The sequence below is a fragment of the Mauremys mutica genome, chromosome 8, assembly GCF_020497125.1.
Source record: "Mauremys mutica isolate MM-2020 ecotype Southern chromosome 8, ASM2049712v1, whole genome shotgun sequence".
Lineage (NCBI taxonomy): Eukaryota > Metazoa > Chordata > Testudines > Geoemydidae > Mauremys > Mauremys mutica.
Window position 1 is genome coordinate 74,507,774 of NC_059079.1, and position 18,052 is coordinate 74,525,825.

The window sequence follows — 18,052 nt, forward strand, 5'->3', positions numbered from 1 at the left end:
CATCAAGGTCAGAATTAGAGCCGATTTCATCAGCCAGGTAAACACTTTCATGACAGTTTTGCAAGACTAGTCCAGAGGGCAGCATAACAAGTCACTACAATTCTGCATCATCACAACATGCATAACCTGCCATTCATTGTGTAACAGATCCATGACCACCTAGGATTTCACAGTCATCACTGCACCACACACCATGGCCAGTGAGTACTTAAGCTGATGCATGGATACAGTGTGGGTCATTTAACTCCAGATGTACAGTCCCCACCACTTTAGCTAAAGGAAAACGTCCTCTGGTTGTGTCAGTATTGCTTATTACCACTATGCAGTTCTCATTCCATACTGTTGAGGACAGCGGCAGACATCAATCAGTGTACTACAGCTCACAAAAACTCTTGTACTTCAACATTTTAAATGGCTCCTTTGCACCAGGAATTATAAATTGCAATTTAAGTTTTATGTGGGTAAAATAGATGAGTAATAGACATGCAAAGAGACTAAAAGTAGTAATATGTAATTTCTCCCAAATTCTTTGATTTCTAATGCTTTCTTCAAACTAAATAAAAATGATTGTCTTTCAGCCCAACACCACCTATAAAAATTCAGTCCCAATATTTCCTCTTCAAAACTTAAAAGGGATGAAATTAGGGCTTATAACTAATTTTTGACTGTGACCTTTATTAGTTTTCTCAAAAACTGATCTAAATATTTCTAATGCACCTATCATCATATCTGTTAAAAACTATAGTAGATACTCCTCTGAAGACTGTGGACACTTCCTTTTTACTCCACTTGATTATTCTTTACATTCTTGCTCATCAAGTTTCTACCCTGACATAGCTTACTTATCTGAACATTTTCCATTTCCTTTTTGCCAGTTCTCACTTTTTTTCACCTGTGTTAATTTTCTCCTAAATAGTGCTGTTATAATTAAATTATTTTGACAAATATCAAATTGTACAATGGTTACTACATGTTAAACCTTACTCTTCTCCTACATCTCTAACCTGGTAATCTGCCATTGAGATCTAAACCAACTGCTTTTTAAAGTCCTAGTAAGAGTCCACTTCAAGACTAAAAGACAGTGAATAATTTGATTTCACTAGTTCAACATTTAATTTGCTAACTCCTCATTATGAAGAGTGTTGCTATTATATTTGCTGCAAAAGTTTAATACACTGATTCGAAAAAATGGGTAGACCTGGAGTTGGTAGATATACAAATGAGAAAAATCACACGCCTCTCATTTTGAAGTAGTTGGTTTAGAGTTTGTGTAAACCTTGTTAGAGATCTGGTCAAAGCTTTTTGGATAAAAAAGTATTTTCCTATTGCAAGTGAATGCTGTGACCTAAAAGCTTGACCAAGTCACTACATTTTTATTTACCGGAATAATGTGTATGCCTCTGATTGTACCCTTTACTACAAATGCACTGCCTGCCCCCCAGCAAAAGAATCAAAAAAAAAAAAATTTTAAATGTAACATTAATGTTACATAGTCTGTCAAAAGTTAGGAACTTAAATGTTATAGATTAATACACAACTCTTACTCTACCCTGCTATACAAGAGCTAAATACTGTATATATGCAGGATAGACTATTTATATGACCATATACCAGTTATTTAACACAAAACATTTTTTTCCTACAGCCTTAGATACACTTAAGAGGTTACACATGCTACCTTAAAGTATATTTTCTCCTCAAAGATATTATGTACTTTAGTTTAATCAGAACCTATGAAGTATTTTTCTAAAAATTGCATGTTTTCTTTTGGGGACCAATACACTTTGAACAGCAATCCCAGCAACATGCTGCTGCTCAGTGAAATACTTGAGATGCATTGACAATATGCTTCTCCTCCCCCGGCCTCCACTATGTTTTGTATAAGCATAACTAATTTTTATTTTCTCATGTGACCTATTCTCAAATTGCATCCAAATTTTGTTTATAAAGCTTGTGCAGAGAAGTGAAGTGTATATAGTACTGCTCTGAATCAGTATATCATCAATGTACTTAATTTCTCAGATAATTAAAATGAAACCAAACTCTCCATCAGATGCAAAAGTCTGTTTCCATATGCCAGTTAAGAGGATTGGTGATGTTTTTAGAGAAATATTTATCACTGAAATACCACTGGTCATTAATATTTAATTTAGCTGTAAATTTATCTATGCCAGTATATACTTATAGACTCAGACATCATAAATAGTAAGGATAATGCCTCCTAGCTCTTATACTGTGCTTTTCATCATCAGATCTCAAAGTGCTTTAAAAAGGAGGTCTCTATTTTACAGATGGTGAAACTGAGTCACAGAGAGGGGACATGATCTGCCCAAAGTCACCCAACATGCCAGTGGCAAAGCTGGGAAGAAAACCCAGGTCTCCTAAATCCCATTCTGGTCTCAATCCACTAGGCCAGATCTGCTATACATATGTCTAAAGTAGTAGGAAAAAAACACTATGATAAGTTGTATTTGAGAAATAATGTTATGTAAAGATAATCAATACAGATCACATTTGCACAGAATGGAGAAATAGGGTTGCATATTCAATCTTAGTTTTCACATTTTTACTCTAGTCAGTTTCCTGTGTTACGGAGCTCCTTCCTGCACTCAAAAATTAAACAAGACTAATGCCTAGTCAATATGATTCCCATCTACTGCAACCTTAACATTCCTATTTTGATATTTTAAAATCCTTTCCCAAACTCCCCCCCAAAAAAACCTTTAGAGCTATTAGGCCTGAAGAACCTCCATCTGGAGCTCTCCACAAGAGATGCTTTTCTCTCACTGAACTAGCTTAACAGAAACAAAGATCTCAATGCAGAATCCATTTCCAAAAGGATGACCCATGAAATTTGCCATTTAGCTATTGAAAATACCATTTTCTTTGTGAAAATGAGTTTAGCCTTGCTTATAATGAAAACCCTGACATAACCGTAACTTAAACTGGGCAAGATCAGGAATCTCCTACAAGTAGCTTTGCAGTTAATTGTTTTGGCAATACATAACTCATGTCACTAGTTTAAAAAGAAAATGGGCTGATGCAATGAGTATATGGAGAAGAATTACAACTAATTTAGAATGATCAGTGTACAGTACTTAGTCTTTGTTAAGTCGCACCCACACTAATAAACTGTTCAAATAGAAATTCGATAATTGATCATTTTCTTCAAGTAATTTTTTCAATAAGCATGATCAGTAACTAATGTTAATGTTCTATATTACACAATGAAATAAGTATGAATTACACATTACAGAGAACATTGTGCTCCCAGTAGAACTACACCTGTATTACAAGTGTTTAAGGGTTGATGAAGTGAGGACTGACCTATACATTAGTTTCAGAAGTACTATAATAAAGCTTTCCCCAATCCTGAAAGGTGCTAAAACAAGATACGTTCAAGTGGCTACATACTGACCTTTCTGTACTCCCAAGAGTGGAGGAGAATTCTCTTGAGGAGCTCTATCAGGTTCCTGGGGAGGTACAACCATGGCAAGTGCATGCATTGGTACACGTGGAACCTAAAAATCAACTCAGAAAGAACTTGTCTCAGTTTTAGTTTTCAGTGGATAAGAGTTTCATAACTTAATCCAGAAGCACATTTCTGTTTGCATACATTCCCTTCCACTCAGCTGCTAACTGTGCACTGCATGTTATCCCTTAACATACCAACTTCCAAAAGTAACACGTTTCATCTTTAATATACTAACTGCAAAGTTAACCATACTCTTCCCCTCTTCTACCTCCAAAGTGGTTAAGAACATGTACTTGTTCTTGTACTATCCAATATTTCATACCCAGAAAGATGGGAAATAAACTGCCTCATGAGTTGGGGCGTCTCAGGGATTCTGAGGTGTATAAAGGCCCCAGTAGCCACAAAAAAGCTTAGGAAATTAGGCACATAGGTAATTTGTATCCAGTACAAGCCCACAGATCAGAATTTTATTAGTTACCTCCTTTTCAAATCATATGCAGGAAAAGGGGCATGTGAAAAACAGTAAGGAACTGCTACACAATACTTCCAATTGGAGTTGTAATTCTTCACTTGTTGGTCCAAAGTAGTACTTTACTGGCCTATTAGATCCTGCCAGCCAAACACTGTTGGGAAAGTGTTTTTTTAAAATAGAAGCTATCAAATTTTATAAAGTGACCACCTCCACTTAATGAGAGCCATTACTGAGGGCAGACATTGCTCAGTGAAACTTCATCACACACTGTACTTGTATATGTAGTAATCAGTGCAGTCATAGCACTTGGGTGGTTTTCTTCAAATAAAAACTCTTGCATTTTAAACTACTTCATGTTAAACTTGCCAGTTTTTGGAAGTACTTAGAACACAGTATTAGCCTAGACATCATATATGCAGCTTTTTAAACTCTGAATATAACTGCATTTTATCTGCATCTTTTATTTTCCTAACTGTATTCTATCAACTAATTCTTGGTTCTCTTTGTAGGCTGGGGTTTTCCAAAGATTCTTAGGGAGTTTGGTGGCCAACTCCCACTGAAAATCTAGTTCCTTTGGGCCACTTTGAAAATCCCAGGTACATGCAATAAGCTGCCTTTCACTTTACACAAGATACCAATACTTAAGGAAAACAAGCATCAGTGTTTCCATTGCATCATCACATGGCTTTAGGAGTGCTGAGGCAAGAGGGTAAAGGCTGAGTAACTTCAATCAAGTGCAACAGTCGCCTAGAAATGCTGTATCTGGACTGGCTTATTAGGGAACAGAAATTATTAAAAGTAAGATGGACAATATACATGTGTATTTTTCAGGAACTCCTAAGTAAACAAAGCTTCATTCATGTCCCCCTTTTGGTAAGAGTTTCTAAATATGTAACGTAGAAAAATCAATGTCACTGATCTTTATTTTACTTCCACTAAACTTTGTTTCCGTTTATTAAATGTTAAAAAAAATTTACTAGAAAGTTTTATTTTCTGTTGTGGAAATGTATGTTTAATTATACTTTTATGTCTTACCTGAGACTGATCCTGAGAAGGTGGTGTGAGCTGAGACATGTCTGCAGTAGGAACTGACAAAACATTGTTTGGGTAATCCAGTAAGTAAGAAACAACATTTGTATGTCCACCCTTTGCAGCTTCAATGAGCATTGTTGAGCCATCCTGGGGTGAGAGTTTGGAGACAGAAAATGCAACAGTAAGGGGAGTTCTTCTAGCCTCTGTGCTATATAAAAATGGAGATTTTTCTGTGAAATTAAGTTTAAAATTGTCCAGCCTTCCCTTTTCATCAAAGTCAACTCTGCAGTACTTTAGTTTCAAGTTATGTATAAGGATAAGCAATTATGAAAGGTGAGTATATTAGAATCACAATGAGTAATTTAAATTGAATACCTTAAGTCGATGAGTAGGGTCTGCACCATGAGCCAGGAGGAGCTCAACAACCGCAAGGTGGCCCCCCGCACATGCCAATGACACCACTGTGTGGTCATTATTAGCAGTAGCCCTATTAACATTGGCACCTATGAAGAAAACAGCTTATGCAGAATTAGCAGGAATTTCTTCATGTTTAAATTCTAAACAACAAACCTGGTGTATTTTCTGATTTTGAGGGTGTATTATAGAATTTCAGATCTAGGATGCAAGTTAGTTACAATAAAAATCAGAATGAGGGTAACAATGGCAAAGACATTTCAGAAGTAAAAATAGGATGATTTCTGAGATAAACTGAGTTTCATAAAAAGATGTACAGTCATACTGCAATGCAAGTGAGCTAGTGTGACCAGATGTCCCAATTTTATAGGGACAGTCCCGCTATTTGGGGCTTTTTCTTATATAGGCTCCTATTACCCCTCACCCCCCGTCCCGATTTTTCATACTTGCTGTCTGGTCACCCTAAAGTGAGCAAAGGGAGGGGTATTCACACACTTAAAATAACTGTTAGAAGATTTATTTTTATATTCTAAGTAAGAATCACAATCCTTTCATAGTAAGGGGCTATTTATTTATTTTTTAAACCAGGAGTACTCCTGGGCAAGAGTTGACTGCAAAACATTTTTAGAATAAAATGCTAGAAATACTATCTAACCATGTACTGACTGACATTTTTGCCTTACTAATCTGCACAATTCGGTGGAAAATATTTTCGATAAAGTATTTCTGTACTCAGAAGTGAGCAGTCACCTGTATAATATGAGTTAACTGAAATTAAAATCATCTCGCCACAAATGAGCACTTACCACATAACCCGTAAACCTAATACATGACATAAGGAAAATTTCTATTCTAGTAGGTATTAAAGCCATAACACAAAAGTTTAATAGAACTGTTAAGTGACATTTCAGACACTGAAGTTGGTACTAATATTTTACCTTTGCTAATAAGAAACTGTACAGTGCATAAATGACCAGCTCTTGCAGCCTTCATTAGCGGTGTCCTTCCACCTTCAGATTCATGCTCCTGTTATAAAAAGGTGTATTAAAAAAAGTGTTATAAATACTGGCAAAACATATCAACCAAGAGTGTTAGTGGCTGAAATTTTCACCATAGGGATTTACATTGATCTATTAATTTTAATGAATATTCTGTATAAATCCCCACCAGTGTATTTTCAGCTAATTTCTCAAAAAGGTCCCAATGAATCTACTTGGTTAGTGAATTACATTGGAAAAGATCACTAAGACCACATCACCACCCTCACAATTTCATAGATCTCACTGGAAAGTTTCCTGACTTCTAGCTTCGTTCAGTTTCATTACCTCTAAACAAATCATTTGCATCAAATTTTCTCCAATACACACTGTTCAAAAGGCTGCCATTTCTCAGCAAAAGAGCACTGAGAACACAATCATATGGTGATACAAGAATGGAGAAATCTCTTAACTAAGCCACCATATGGAGAATAGCCAACATCTGAATCTTCTGAATTGTAACATGTTGAAATGGGATTATCACCCACAAATCAGACAAAACTCAATTATATGCAACAAAAATTGCATCAAATAGCCTTATGAGCCATAATGAGAGGGTAACTAGTCTCTGAAAAGAAGAATTAAAGAACATGGAGTTGAAAAGACGACAGAGGAACAATCTGAAGGTCAATGGTGAGATTCTCTTCAGAGCCATCAGACGCTGTCTCCAAAAACTGAAGTTTAACATGAGCAGCCCAAGTTAAAGCATGAGTGACATGAAAGATTTTGGAAAAGAGACACTGTAGATACTCAGAAAACTGACAAGAGAGGTGAATGTGGAAGTTAGTAATCAACCCTTTCTACCCTTGAGATAACACAAGCCATGTGGGAAAAGAACCAGCCAGTTACACAGGAATGACTGATACCACAAAGAGTGCTGGCAAGTGATGGGGACCCACCCCACCCCACAAGGGGATTAAGTGTCCTGTCCATGAGCGTGTGTACATCTGCCCTTCAAAATAAAACTCAGTAATACATTAGGAACTTTATTTAAACAGTTTATAGGGAAATAATCTCTAATTCACTGTTTAACTTCTTTATTCTCTGAATATCTGATAGTGGAGATGATTAAAAACAGTAGGAGTACCTCCCCTTTCTTGTTTTAGATTGAGAAAGCTTAATGCTGGATTTATTAGAGTTGTATCCAACCCTACCCATTTCCTTCAATTGACCGAAAATCCTGTACATCCCCATTGCTAGGTTGCAGGTGTCTAGTGAAAGTTAACCGTTTGGTTATGCATTTGAGAAGGGGAATCTTTAGTGATGGCAAATCCAAACCTGTTGAGAAGTTTAGTGGTCCAAATCAGTCATGTGCTATTATGAAGAGTCTAAAAAACTGAGCTTGTCTCCTCTCACCACTTGAAAAAGGGCAAAAGCGGTCTGGCACAGATTTTTCTTATGAGACACAATAGTTTTATTGTACATTGTTTTAAGATGCATATTTGTTCTCTGTGCACTGTGTCTTGATCCTCTAACTTATTTCGCATGACACTATTGCTACATACATATAATCCATGCGCAATACTATGCAGCAAGAGAGGAAGCCGTAGAGATTTGATCCTCAAGTCAGAAAACACCTGAACTCCCTCCAACTACCAGAGTCAATTTATAAACAGATTTACTCAGTCCTTTATTATTCAGACAGAGACACTGAGTTCCACAGAGTTTATTGTGGAAGGCTCTTTTTCATGAGACCTTAACAATCAAAGTAATGTGTGCTCTGCATGCATATGCAAGGACCAATAGTATATTCTTTAAAATTTGGGGTTGCCCTGGTGCTTTGACCTCAATTTTTCCCTCCTGCGACTGTTATGCAATTAGCAGCTGCCCCTCCATTCCACATGCAGAACTCATTTGATTTGTACTGTGTGAAGATATTTTAAAATGCACTTTGGGATGCAATGCACTATGTATTAAAATACACACAACTTCAATATATGAGCAGAAACCATGTTGTCCAAACTCAATTCCTGATGCAAGGTTTCAAAATCCCCATACTACGAGAATCAAAGAACTCAGAAATAAGTAAACCGGGTTAATTGGAATTTTCTAAATCTAAGACAGTGCAAGTTTGTGTCCTGTAGTATGTTTAAGTGTCTTGTTTTGTTTTAGATGGCTAGCAATAGACTATTAGTACTTTGCTTGGGAGTCTAAGAGATCTCACTGCTGGGGAAACTTCTTGATGTCCATGGTAAGTTTTCCTTTACTTAAATTTCATGCAGTTATTCTATATATACTGGTTTGATTAATCCCCACCTCCTCAAGCAATCGAATCCTGATCCTTCGTGGTGTTTACAAACGTCAAATACTTGCAGTACCAAACACACACATACCTTCCATCTGGTCAAACTATTCATTTTATCTATTGTATTTCTTCAGTAGCCACTCCTTACTCATTTCGGTCGCTCCTCCTATCTGACTCCACTTTGACAACATCTTTTCTATTTTATTTTTTTAACTTAATTTAATGCAGTTATAAGATGCCAGCCATCTGTAGAAACTTCAGTCCTCTATTTAGCCACAGCAAAGGTATAGCAGCAGCAGAAGCATTGCCCACATGGTCCCCAATATATGGGTCAAGCCAGAACTGAGAATGGTCACCTCCAGGGGAGAGAAGGCAGTCTACATTCTGTGCTCATTCAGTCCCTAGTCTTACTTCTGAGACTGCCAAATGTGTGTGTCTGATTGCTGTGGTTTGTGATAGACACCCATCCAGAAATGGAAGAGCTCTGTGTAGTTCAAAAGTTTGTCTCTCACCAACAGAAGTTGGTCCAATAAAAGATATTACCTCATGCACCATGATTCACTAATATCCTGGCACCAACACAGCTACAACGCTGCATTCTTTTTGGAGTAACAGACATGGGCTATCAGGGAGCTTACATAAACTATAACAGTTTCAACAACAATAGCCTGTTTATTTTGATACAAGGTTTCAAATATTGAAGCCCTAACTGCCTAAAGAATGAATCCTAACTTCAAAGGGAGGTGAATTTGTGTAGGTTACAAATAACTATCAGATAGCAACTTCAATATGTAATTACTCCCACTGGACAAATCCATACTTTGGTGAGTAAAGAGAAAGGGGGATGCAATCATAAGTGTCTTATCGGAATCTTAAGCAACATACAATGGAGTAAAACAAATGGGTAAAAATCACAAAAATATCCTACTGGAAAAGCAAAACAGGTATTTTTTTTAAATGACAAAAGTAACAAGAATTCAAACAGAACAAAACAGCATGACAAGATACAGAGCATGATGAGGCTAGGGTTCTCACATGTGCTAGAAATAACTGACCTACATTAGTTTTATCCCACAAAACTAGCTCAAAGGATGTAAAAAAGCCCTCATGAAATTGATTATAACACAAAGCATTTACAATAGTTTTTCCATCTTGAGGCGTCCCAGTGATGAATACAAGACAAAGTAATGCCAAAGATGACACTCCTCAAGAGAATCTTCTCAGAAAGGCATTGCAGAATTGCCAATGCAGCATCTAGACAGTGGGCCAAACCTTAAGAGGCAGCGCACACTGATGCTTGGTAAATTTGCAGTGAGACTCCTGTAGCTGGATTTATAGATTTCAAACTGCAACACCTGCTTTCATTACCAATGTCTATTAACAGAACAGGCTTTAACATGACCAGACAAAAATAAAGAGAAATTATGAGTTATTTTTCTCTAGATTCTCAACCAACTTTTGTCAAGAGAAGTTATACATCTGAATTAGTCAGAAAATCCATCTTATATAATTCATTTTAATATTTATGGAGCAAGGAGCCATGGGGATAGACATGATGGTAGATGAAAATATTAACCCAAGACAGAAGCCAAATAGCATCTCTGGAAGGAATTTTGGGTGCACATTCAAAAATCACCTCATTACTTTATAATCTGTCGTAGAAAGGATCAGTAATGAGCAGCTGAAACACACAGCTTCTACAAGTAAAGCTACTGCCACTGACAGTCTCTGAAAAATGCAAGGTCCTAAGAATCAGTTTAGAACAGGGCAGGGATGTGAGGGCGTTTTTTGTTTGTTTTTTTTATTTTTATTTTTTTTAATCAGCACATTGCTCCACTATGGGCTGGGATGTTAAGTATTATCAAACCATTTTACTGGTGACTGAGCTGTCATTTTGTACTTCATAAAAGCCAACATTGCATTTTATGTGAACTCTATAGGAAGTGATCTACTGACTAACAAAACCTTGTCTACACCAGATACTACTTAGAGTTATCTAGATATAGGTTGAGAAACTGTAGTGTATTAGCAGTAAACTCCAAGGACTTGGCAACAATAGGCCCAATATTTATTATTGTTGCTGATATCACCCTTATCCTTGATACTTCATCCTCAGGTTCTTACGCGAGAGGTTTTATATCAAGTATCTAACAGGGCCAATATAAATTCCAAACCAAGACTTTGCGATTTCAATAATTCAGTAAAATAATTGTTAGCCTTCTGAAAAAGATACCCTGGACTAGCCAATTATTAAATTAACGAAACACATCCACATTTAGACTGTAGCTATGTTATAACAGATTACAACACCAGAAGGGTCCAATGTGATAAACTAGTCTGATCTCCCGTGTAACACACACCCATGACTTCCTTGAATTAATTCCTGTTTGAACTAGAACATTTATTTAGAAAAACAGCCAATTTTAATTCAAAAATTGCTTGGTAAATTACCTTCACTTAAAAATTTGCACACTGATTTAACTTTCAGCCATTTGATCTTATTATATCTTTGCTAGACTAAAGAGGTCATTATCAAATTTTTGTTCCCCATGTAGGTACTTATAGACTGATCAAGTCACCCTTTCACCTCTTCTTTATTAAGCTGAATAGAACATAGTCCATCACTATAAGACATTCTCTTGGCTCTTATTTGAACTCTCTCCAATTTAATTATTCCTGGATAAATATGAAACAAATATTCTCTCAAGAGCTCTAGTGGACTGCTGTGTTCAAACTTCAAAGAGATATCCATCATTAGACATATTACTACATAACATGTTCATTACAAGATTTTGATTTTATTCTGGATCTGATAAGGAATGGAACCAGATCTCTCTCAAATTCTTTTGTAACAAGACCTTTTGATTTATGAGGGTTCTAATTCCCCTGAAAATGCTAAAAACTCAAGTCCTCTGAGGGCAAATATTTTACTGCACTGTTCTGAAGAATTTCTAAGTAAAACGATTTTGAATGTTTTCTTGCCCTTTCCCCCAACCCCCGCTGAAAAATTGAGTTTTTTAATTAATTTTGTTCCTCTTTTTATAATATTCTCAAGACTAAACTATGACTATAAGACTCAAAGTTATAAAAGAGTCAGTAACATGTCCTCTACAGACAAATTTCATGAGGTGGATACAAACACAGATTAAAACTCAAATGGATTTCTGGTTAAGAGAACTGAAGATTATGAGACCCTATAAAGATATAGTGATCCTATTATTTGTAAAGAGTTTATTGTAGCCACTATTTGTGAAAAGCTGGTTTAATAAGATGACCCTTTCCTATACAGGGAGGGAGTAGGGTAGTAATTAAGAAAGAAAGGGATTAGAAATCAAGCCAAAGGACTGCAGAGAAAGAAACCAAAAAAGTAGAGCAATGATGGAGATTTAATATGCTACATAGCAAGTCTTTGCACCTCTGATGAAATCTAGATGCCGTAAGCCATGCTTGCTGTGAACATCTATTTTTGAGGTTTTAGCTTACAAGCATCAAAGGCCAACCTCACCTGATGCTTGGCCGTCTCTATGCCCTCCAAAATAGTCTTCTTTAAGTCCTCCTGCTTGTCCTGCGGAAGGAAAAAGAAGAACTCACGGATCTTATTCTACAAATAAAATTAATACTTGGCCGTGAAGACCTGGTGATTACAATTTCAGTTGGTCAGCATCATCAGCTGAATTAGCCTGAGGAGGACAAAACTAGTCTTTAAACCAAGCAATGCAATTCTTCACCATCATAGCCTCAACCTAAGCCACCCAGACTCATGTGGCTAGTGAAAGTTACACACGATATCCACTGGTGCAAATTACCAGATGCTTTCTTGGTCACACCCAGTCACCACATATTCTGACCTAGCACAGCCAAAAATATGACTGCAGTAATTCCGTTTCAGTGTTTTGAGCGCACTCTTATAGTTCTTTTGTTACAGAGACAACATGAACATTCTTACTAATAACCTTGGATCCTCTATCATCTTCCCCAGATAGTCTAGAACCAGCATATTAAAAAAAAAACAAAAAACCACGATTACTTTTCAGTCCCTCACACTGAAAGCAACATATTAATCTCCCTCACTGTATAATGCAAAGCCCTACTTACAACCTACACAATGTTAGCAAGAACTCAGGTTGACATATATACAAAGGTTAAGTGTGCAGTGTGATGTATCTAAGGAAAACATAAGGTTGATATTAAGGTTGATATTTGGGGGGCAGCGAGGGGGAATAGCTCAGTGGTTTGAGCATTGGCCTGCTAAACCCAGGGTTGTGAGTTCAATCCTTGAGGGGGCCATTTGGGGATTGGTCCTGCTTTGAGCAGGGGGTTGGACTAGATCTCTTGAGGTCCCTTCCAACCCTAATAATCTATGATTTACTTTATGGTGTGAGGGAAATTAATGTGTAGTATGTTTTCTTATCAATTGGAAGCAAAAAGAATTTTCCTGTGATGGTGCAGAACCTGTCAGTGAAAATTGTGTAAGCACTAGGGTATGATTAAGAGGTGTCCCATAGCTTGGCATTTCCTTACCCTGTAGGGTCTGAGTTGAGTTGCTATCAGTTAACCAATCCTACTCCCTTTTAAACATGGTGTTTATAGAATTTCCTAGGTTTTTAAATGCAAGTGTACCATGGTTTGGAGGAAGCATGGGTGTTTGAGATGAAAAGCAAGAATGGATTTTTTGCTACTGTATATGTGGGGGGCTCTTGCAGGTCTCTCTTTACCCTCCTGAACTGCAGCACAAAAGTGCCCACATTCCAGGGGATCCTCCCTAGTGCTGCACCTGTTCCCCTGGGCCAGCCGCAGCTCTATAGAACAGTGTAGTCTCTGCTGAAGGCGCAGAACTACACAGGCTACAGAGACCACAGCAATACAGCTTGTATCTTCTCCCCAGAAATCTTGGCTGCTGCTCCCTAACTCTCCTTACTAAATCATAAAGAATATGGGCCAGCATCTTCCCTGAGGGCAACCTATGACTTCAGTCCCATTGGAAATGAGTCAAGAGGCTGGCTCTCAAATGTACTGCATTTCAGCTAAATCAAGATCTCAGTTTAGGAGGAGAAGAGATCTCCAACAAAATTCACTTTTAGCTTAGAGGAAGGTAAACTGAGTTAGGAGCCAGGAGATAAAAATCTCATTTGGCACTCACTACTGTTTGTATTTTTGTAATTTTCAGTCCTTAATTTTGAACCAGCAGGCCTCACACCCACCTCTCAGGAAATACACAATCAAGCTGTGACACTGAGTACTACCTTTCCCAGACTTGAAGGAGCAGCTTTGCGTAAAGTCAGAAGCTTGCCTCTCTCACCAACAGAAATTGGTACAATAAAAGATTATCTTACCCACCTTGTCTTGCTAATATCCTGGGACCAACATGGCTACAATACTGCAAGCAACAATGGAGATATTCAATTCTGCCATTTGAAATGCAAACTCCACAACATGAAGAAAGGAAGCAAAACAGTTTCTTCCTGAGCAAATGCAAGAAACAAAACGTCTCCAGAGGACTCACCATCTATAACCCTCTAACCACTACATACAACTCCAAATATGCTGAGCAGCTCTGTAGGACTCCAAAAAAGTGAGGAACCATCTCCTGCAACTCTCATACTCCACAAGAGACCACCTCAAACAAGAAATCATCACATACTCCCACACATAGATGGGGGAGGAGGGGCGAAATCAGGAAACCTACCTGGAGATCATGCAAGAAACCAAAAATAGCTATTACAAAAATCTGATGACACCCATCCAATACAAAAGCAAAGTGGAACCAATTGCAACAACTTCACAAACCACAGACCACCACACCTCTGGGAGAAACCATGGCACCAGGACCCATCACATGGACATCCCATGACAACCCAACATCAATTTATTAAAACTACCTGTAACCAGAGCCAAATTAACTGTACTCTCCAAGGGACTGAACTTCTACCCCATCACAGAACCTATCATTATACTAATATGTGGAGAACTAGAATTCTTTCACTGATTCCACCTCAAAGAATTCTTTCACAACAATATCACCCAGAACTACCACCTCCCCACCAACAGTCATAAGAAAAAAGAATAATCTGACAACACCCCACCACAGACAAAACCACACACTTGATTACACTGATTGACTAAAATCCCTAATCACATCCACCATACACTCCCACCACCAGTGCTGAGAGGACAGCTATACAGTCTCTGAAATCCAACCACCAGATAGCAATTAAATCAGCAGACAATGGGGATGCCATCACAGTCCTCAACTGTGATGACTATGTTACCAAAGCCTACAACTCTTTGACACCACCAAAGAACTCAGAGACAACCCAGGGATCTAAGGATATCAAATCCTTTCCTGTTCAACTCCAAGAGAAACTAACAACCTTGTCCCCCACAAACTTTCTATATGCTTCCCAAGATACACAAACAAGGGAATCCAGGAGACCCATCATATCTAACCATGGCACTCTTAATGAAGCAATATCAGGACTTATAGAAACCGTCCTCCAGCACACAACCAGCTTCCTCTAGAAACTCTAAACATAACAACCTTCCTTAGAACACCATCCTTGCCACCATGGATGTCACCTCCCTATATACTAACATCTCTCACTGCTGCCTGGCGTGGATATCTACAAGACAATGGACAACACTCACATATCCATCTCAAACACATTGCCAAACTCATCCATATTCAACCAACATCTTGTCCAAACAAAGAGAACAGCCATGGGTACCACAATGGCTCCCCAGCATGCCAACCTCTCTTCATGGGCTACCTTGAGGAAGAATTCATGGACAAATGCACCACAAAACCAATGCTATACCTGAAATACATCAATGATGTTTTTATCTTCTGGACAGATGAGCTAAACTTCCTTATAGATTTTCACCACAACTCCAACCACCATTACCCATCCATTCATTCAGCTCTCTCGAGAGCACGCCCATATCAGCATCAAACTTCCTGGACACCACGATCAGCTTCAACAGTGGAACTTTAGAGATAGCTATGTACAAGAAACCCAGAGATCACCACACTTGCTTTCACAGATCCAGTAGCCACCCCAAACACCAAAAAATTAGTTTTATGCAGCCAAGCACTCTGATACCACGGAATATGCACAAAGGAGAAAGTCCAGGATACACAGCTTACCACACTTAAAACACCAGGGCATTCCACTAGAGAAGTAGATTGCAGCATGGAACAGGCCACTCAAATACCTCAGTGTACCTGCTTCAATATGGAAAAAGCCCTCCAACCACAACCCCCTAGTTGTCACGTATCACCCCACACTGGAACCCATACAGTGTATCATTAAGCAATTAAAACCAATACTCGACGCAGACCACATACTGAAAAATCTCTTTCAAGCCACCTCTTTTGGCCTTCAAACAACCCCCCAACTTCTCCAGCTTCATCAGAAGCAGCAGCAAGCTCCCCAAAAATCAGGCCATACCATCTCAAAGCAGCACCAAATCCCATTGTAACAGATGCAAAATCTGCAGAAGTATCTCTCCTGCTACGACAACCAATATCCTGCCACAACACAGCTTTCAAGATCCATGGGTCCTACACATACCTATCACAACATGTGGTGTACTTCACCCAATGCACTAAGAGTACATATCTATGCTGGAATAAAAGACCGTGGCAAGGCAACGGTTGGCCTGGGTGAGCTCTCAGGCTTGTGGGGCTAAAAACTGCTGTACAGACATTTGGGCTTGGCCTGGCGCCCAGGCTCTGGAGCCCTCCCTGCTTGTGGGGTCCCAGAGCCTGGTCACCTACACAGCAATTTTACAGCTCCGCAAGTCAGCTGACTTATGCAGCTGACATGGGCCAGCCATGGGTGTTTACTTGCTGTGTAGATGTACTCTTTATTCCCCAATAACAATTATGTGGGTGAAACAGGACAATCACCATGAACTCTCACAAAAAATAAAAGACAATTACATCATATTACCTGTGGGTGAGTACTTTTCACAAAGCGATCACTCCTTATCTGACCTCTCAATCCTCAGCCTCAAAGGAAACCTGCACACCTTCAAAACACAAGCATGGGAGCTTGCTATACACTAAAGATCATGAACTCACAGACACTGGATTTGTGGCTTATTACAACAATCTGTAACCCATTAACCCCTCTTTGTCCTATGACTCCAGAGGTTTCAACTGGCCACTTCACCTCAATTAGTCTCTTTCAATACAGGTTAACTACTTATGCTAAATAGTCTGTTCCATCTTGTATTTTGCTGACACGGACTACCTTTCCCAGATCTGAAGAGCTGTGTGTAAGCTCAAAAGTTAGTCTTTCACCAATAGAAGTTGCTCCAATAAAAGATATTACCCTCACCCACCTTGTTTCTCAAGTATCACACAGGTAATTTTACAAATAAGATAATATAGGTTGCCAAAGGTAACTTTTAGCAGCATCAGGCACAGAATCCAATCTCATCCATAGAATTTTTTATGGGTCACATTTTGATGGCTTGTGTCACATTTAAAAATTGAGAGAAGTATGATTGTTTTAACAAAATAGTGGCTATGTTCCATGAGGGCATGCAGACACACTGCTGCTCAGAATAAAATCTGCCAAATCTAAGTGCTTAGTTAGGCCATCTATAACCACTATTTTAACCATTAGATCACATTTCTCTCCCAGAGGTGGAAATAAAATCCAGGAGTCCTGATTTCCAGCATTCTATTACTTCTGAGCTAATAACTGTGAAACCCACTGGGAAAGCGGGTATCATTCTTCTCTCTTTGTATCAGCCACTGGAGAGGGAACAGCTATTACTGTAGTTCAAGTGGTTCAAGAGGTCTCAACTAGTGATCTGAAAGTCCAGAGCTCAAACTCTGCTGAGGATACAGGCGGCTTGGTTGCAAGTGACAAACAGGAATTAAGTTTTCTTTTAAAAAATATTGACTCAGCAAGAAAATATCCTTTACAGATGGCGTAACACTCAGCAAACAACAGGTATTACACATTTTGGTCATTTGTCACATTGTGTTTGCTTATCACAAACTGACAAGTGTGTGGTCCGATCATTTTAGTGAAGTGGTTGTGGCTTCAGTAACGTAAGAGCTAGACCTTTAATCATTTTGTTGCTCGTCTCTGGACTTTCTCCAATTTGTCCACATCTTTCCTGAAATGTGGCGCCCAGACCTGGACACAATACTCCAGCTGAGGCCTAATCAGCGGGGAGTATTGCTTACAATAAGTAAATATTGCTTACAATACTCCTGCTAATACATCCCAGACTCATGTTTGCTTCACCCCCCCCCCCCCCCAGTGTTACACTGTTGATTCATATTCAGCTTGTGGTCCACTGTGACCCCCAGATCCTTTTCCGCAGTACTCCCTGCTAGTCAGTCATTTCCCATTTTG

General features: G+C 38.5%; 1 protein-coding gene across 10 annotated transcripts in view; it reads right to left on the minus strand.

Annotated features, from left to right (window-relative positions):
• ANKHD1 (ankyrin repeat and KH domain containing 1) overlaps nt 1-18,052 on the minus strand; it is a 182,546-nt gene that overhangs the window by 61,695 nt on the left and 102,799 nt on the right. For 5 of the 10 annotated variants that reach the window (XM_045027030.1, XM_045027031.1, XM_045027033.1 and 2 more), the window contains exons 11-15: nt 12,181-12,240; nt 6,332-6,419; nt 5,355-5,482; nt 4,983-5,126; nt 3,419-3,521 (exon numbers count right to left, since the gene is read on the minus strand). In XM_045027030.1, coding sequence (XP_044882965.1) covers nt 3,419-3,521; nt 4,983-5,126; nt 5,355-5,482; nt 6,332-6,419; nt 12,181-12,240 — 523 coding nt within the window. Of the gene's footprint in view, nt 1-3,418; nt 3,522-4,982; nt 5,127-5,354; nt 5,483-6,331; nt 6,420-12,163; nt 12,241-18,052 lie in introns of those variants that run through there. The other 5 variants (XM_045027032.1, XM_045027037.1, XM_045027038.1 and 2 more) reach the window with 2 other exon arrangements.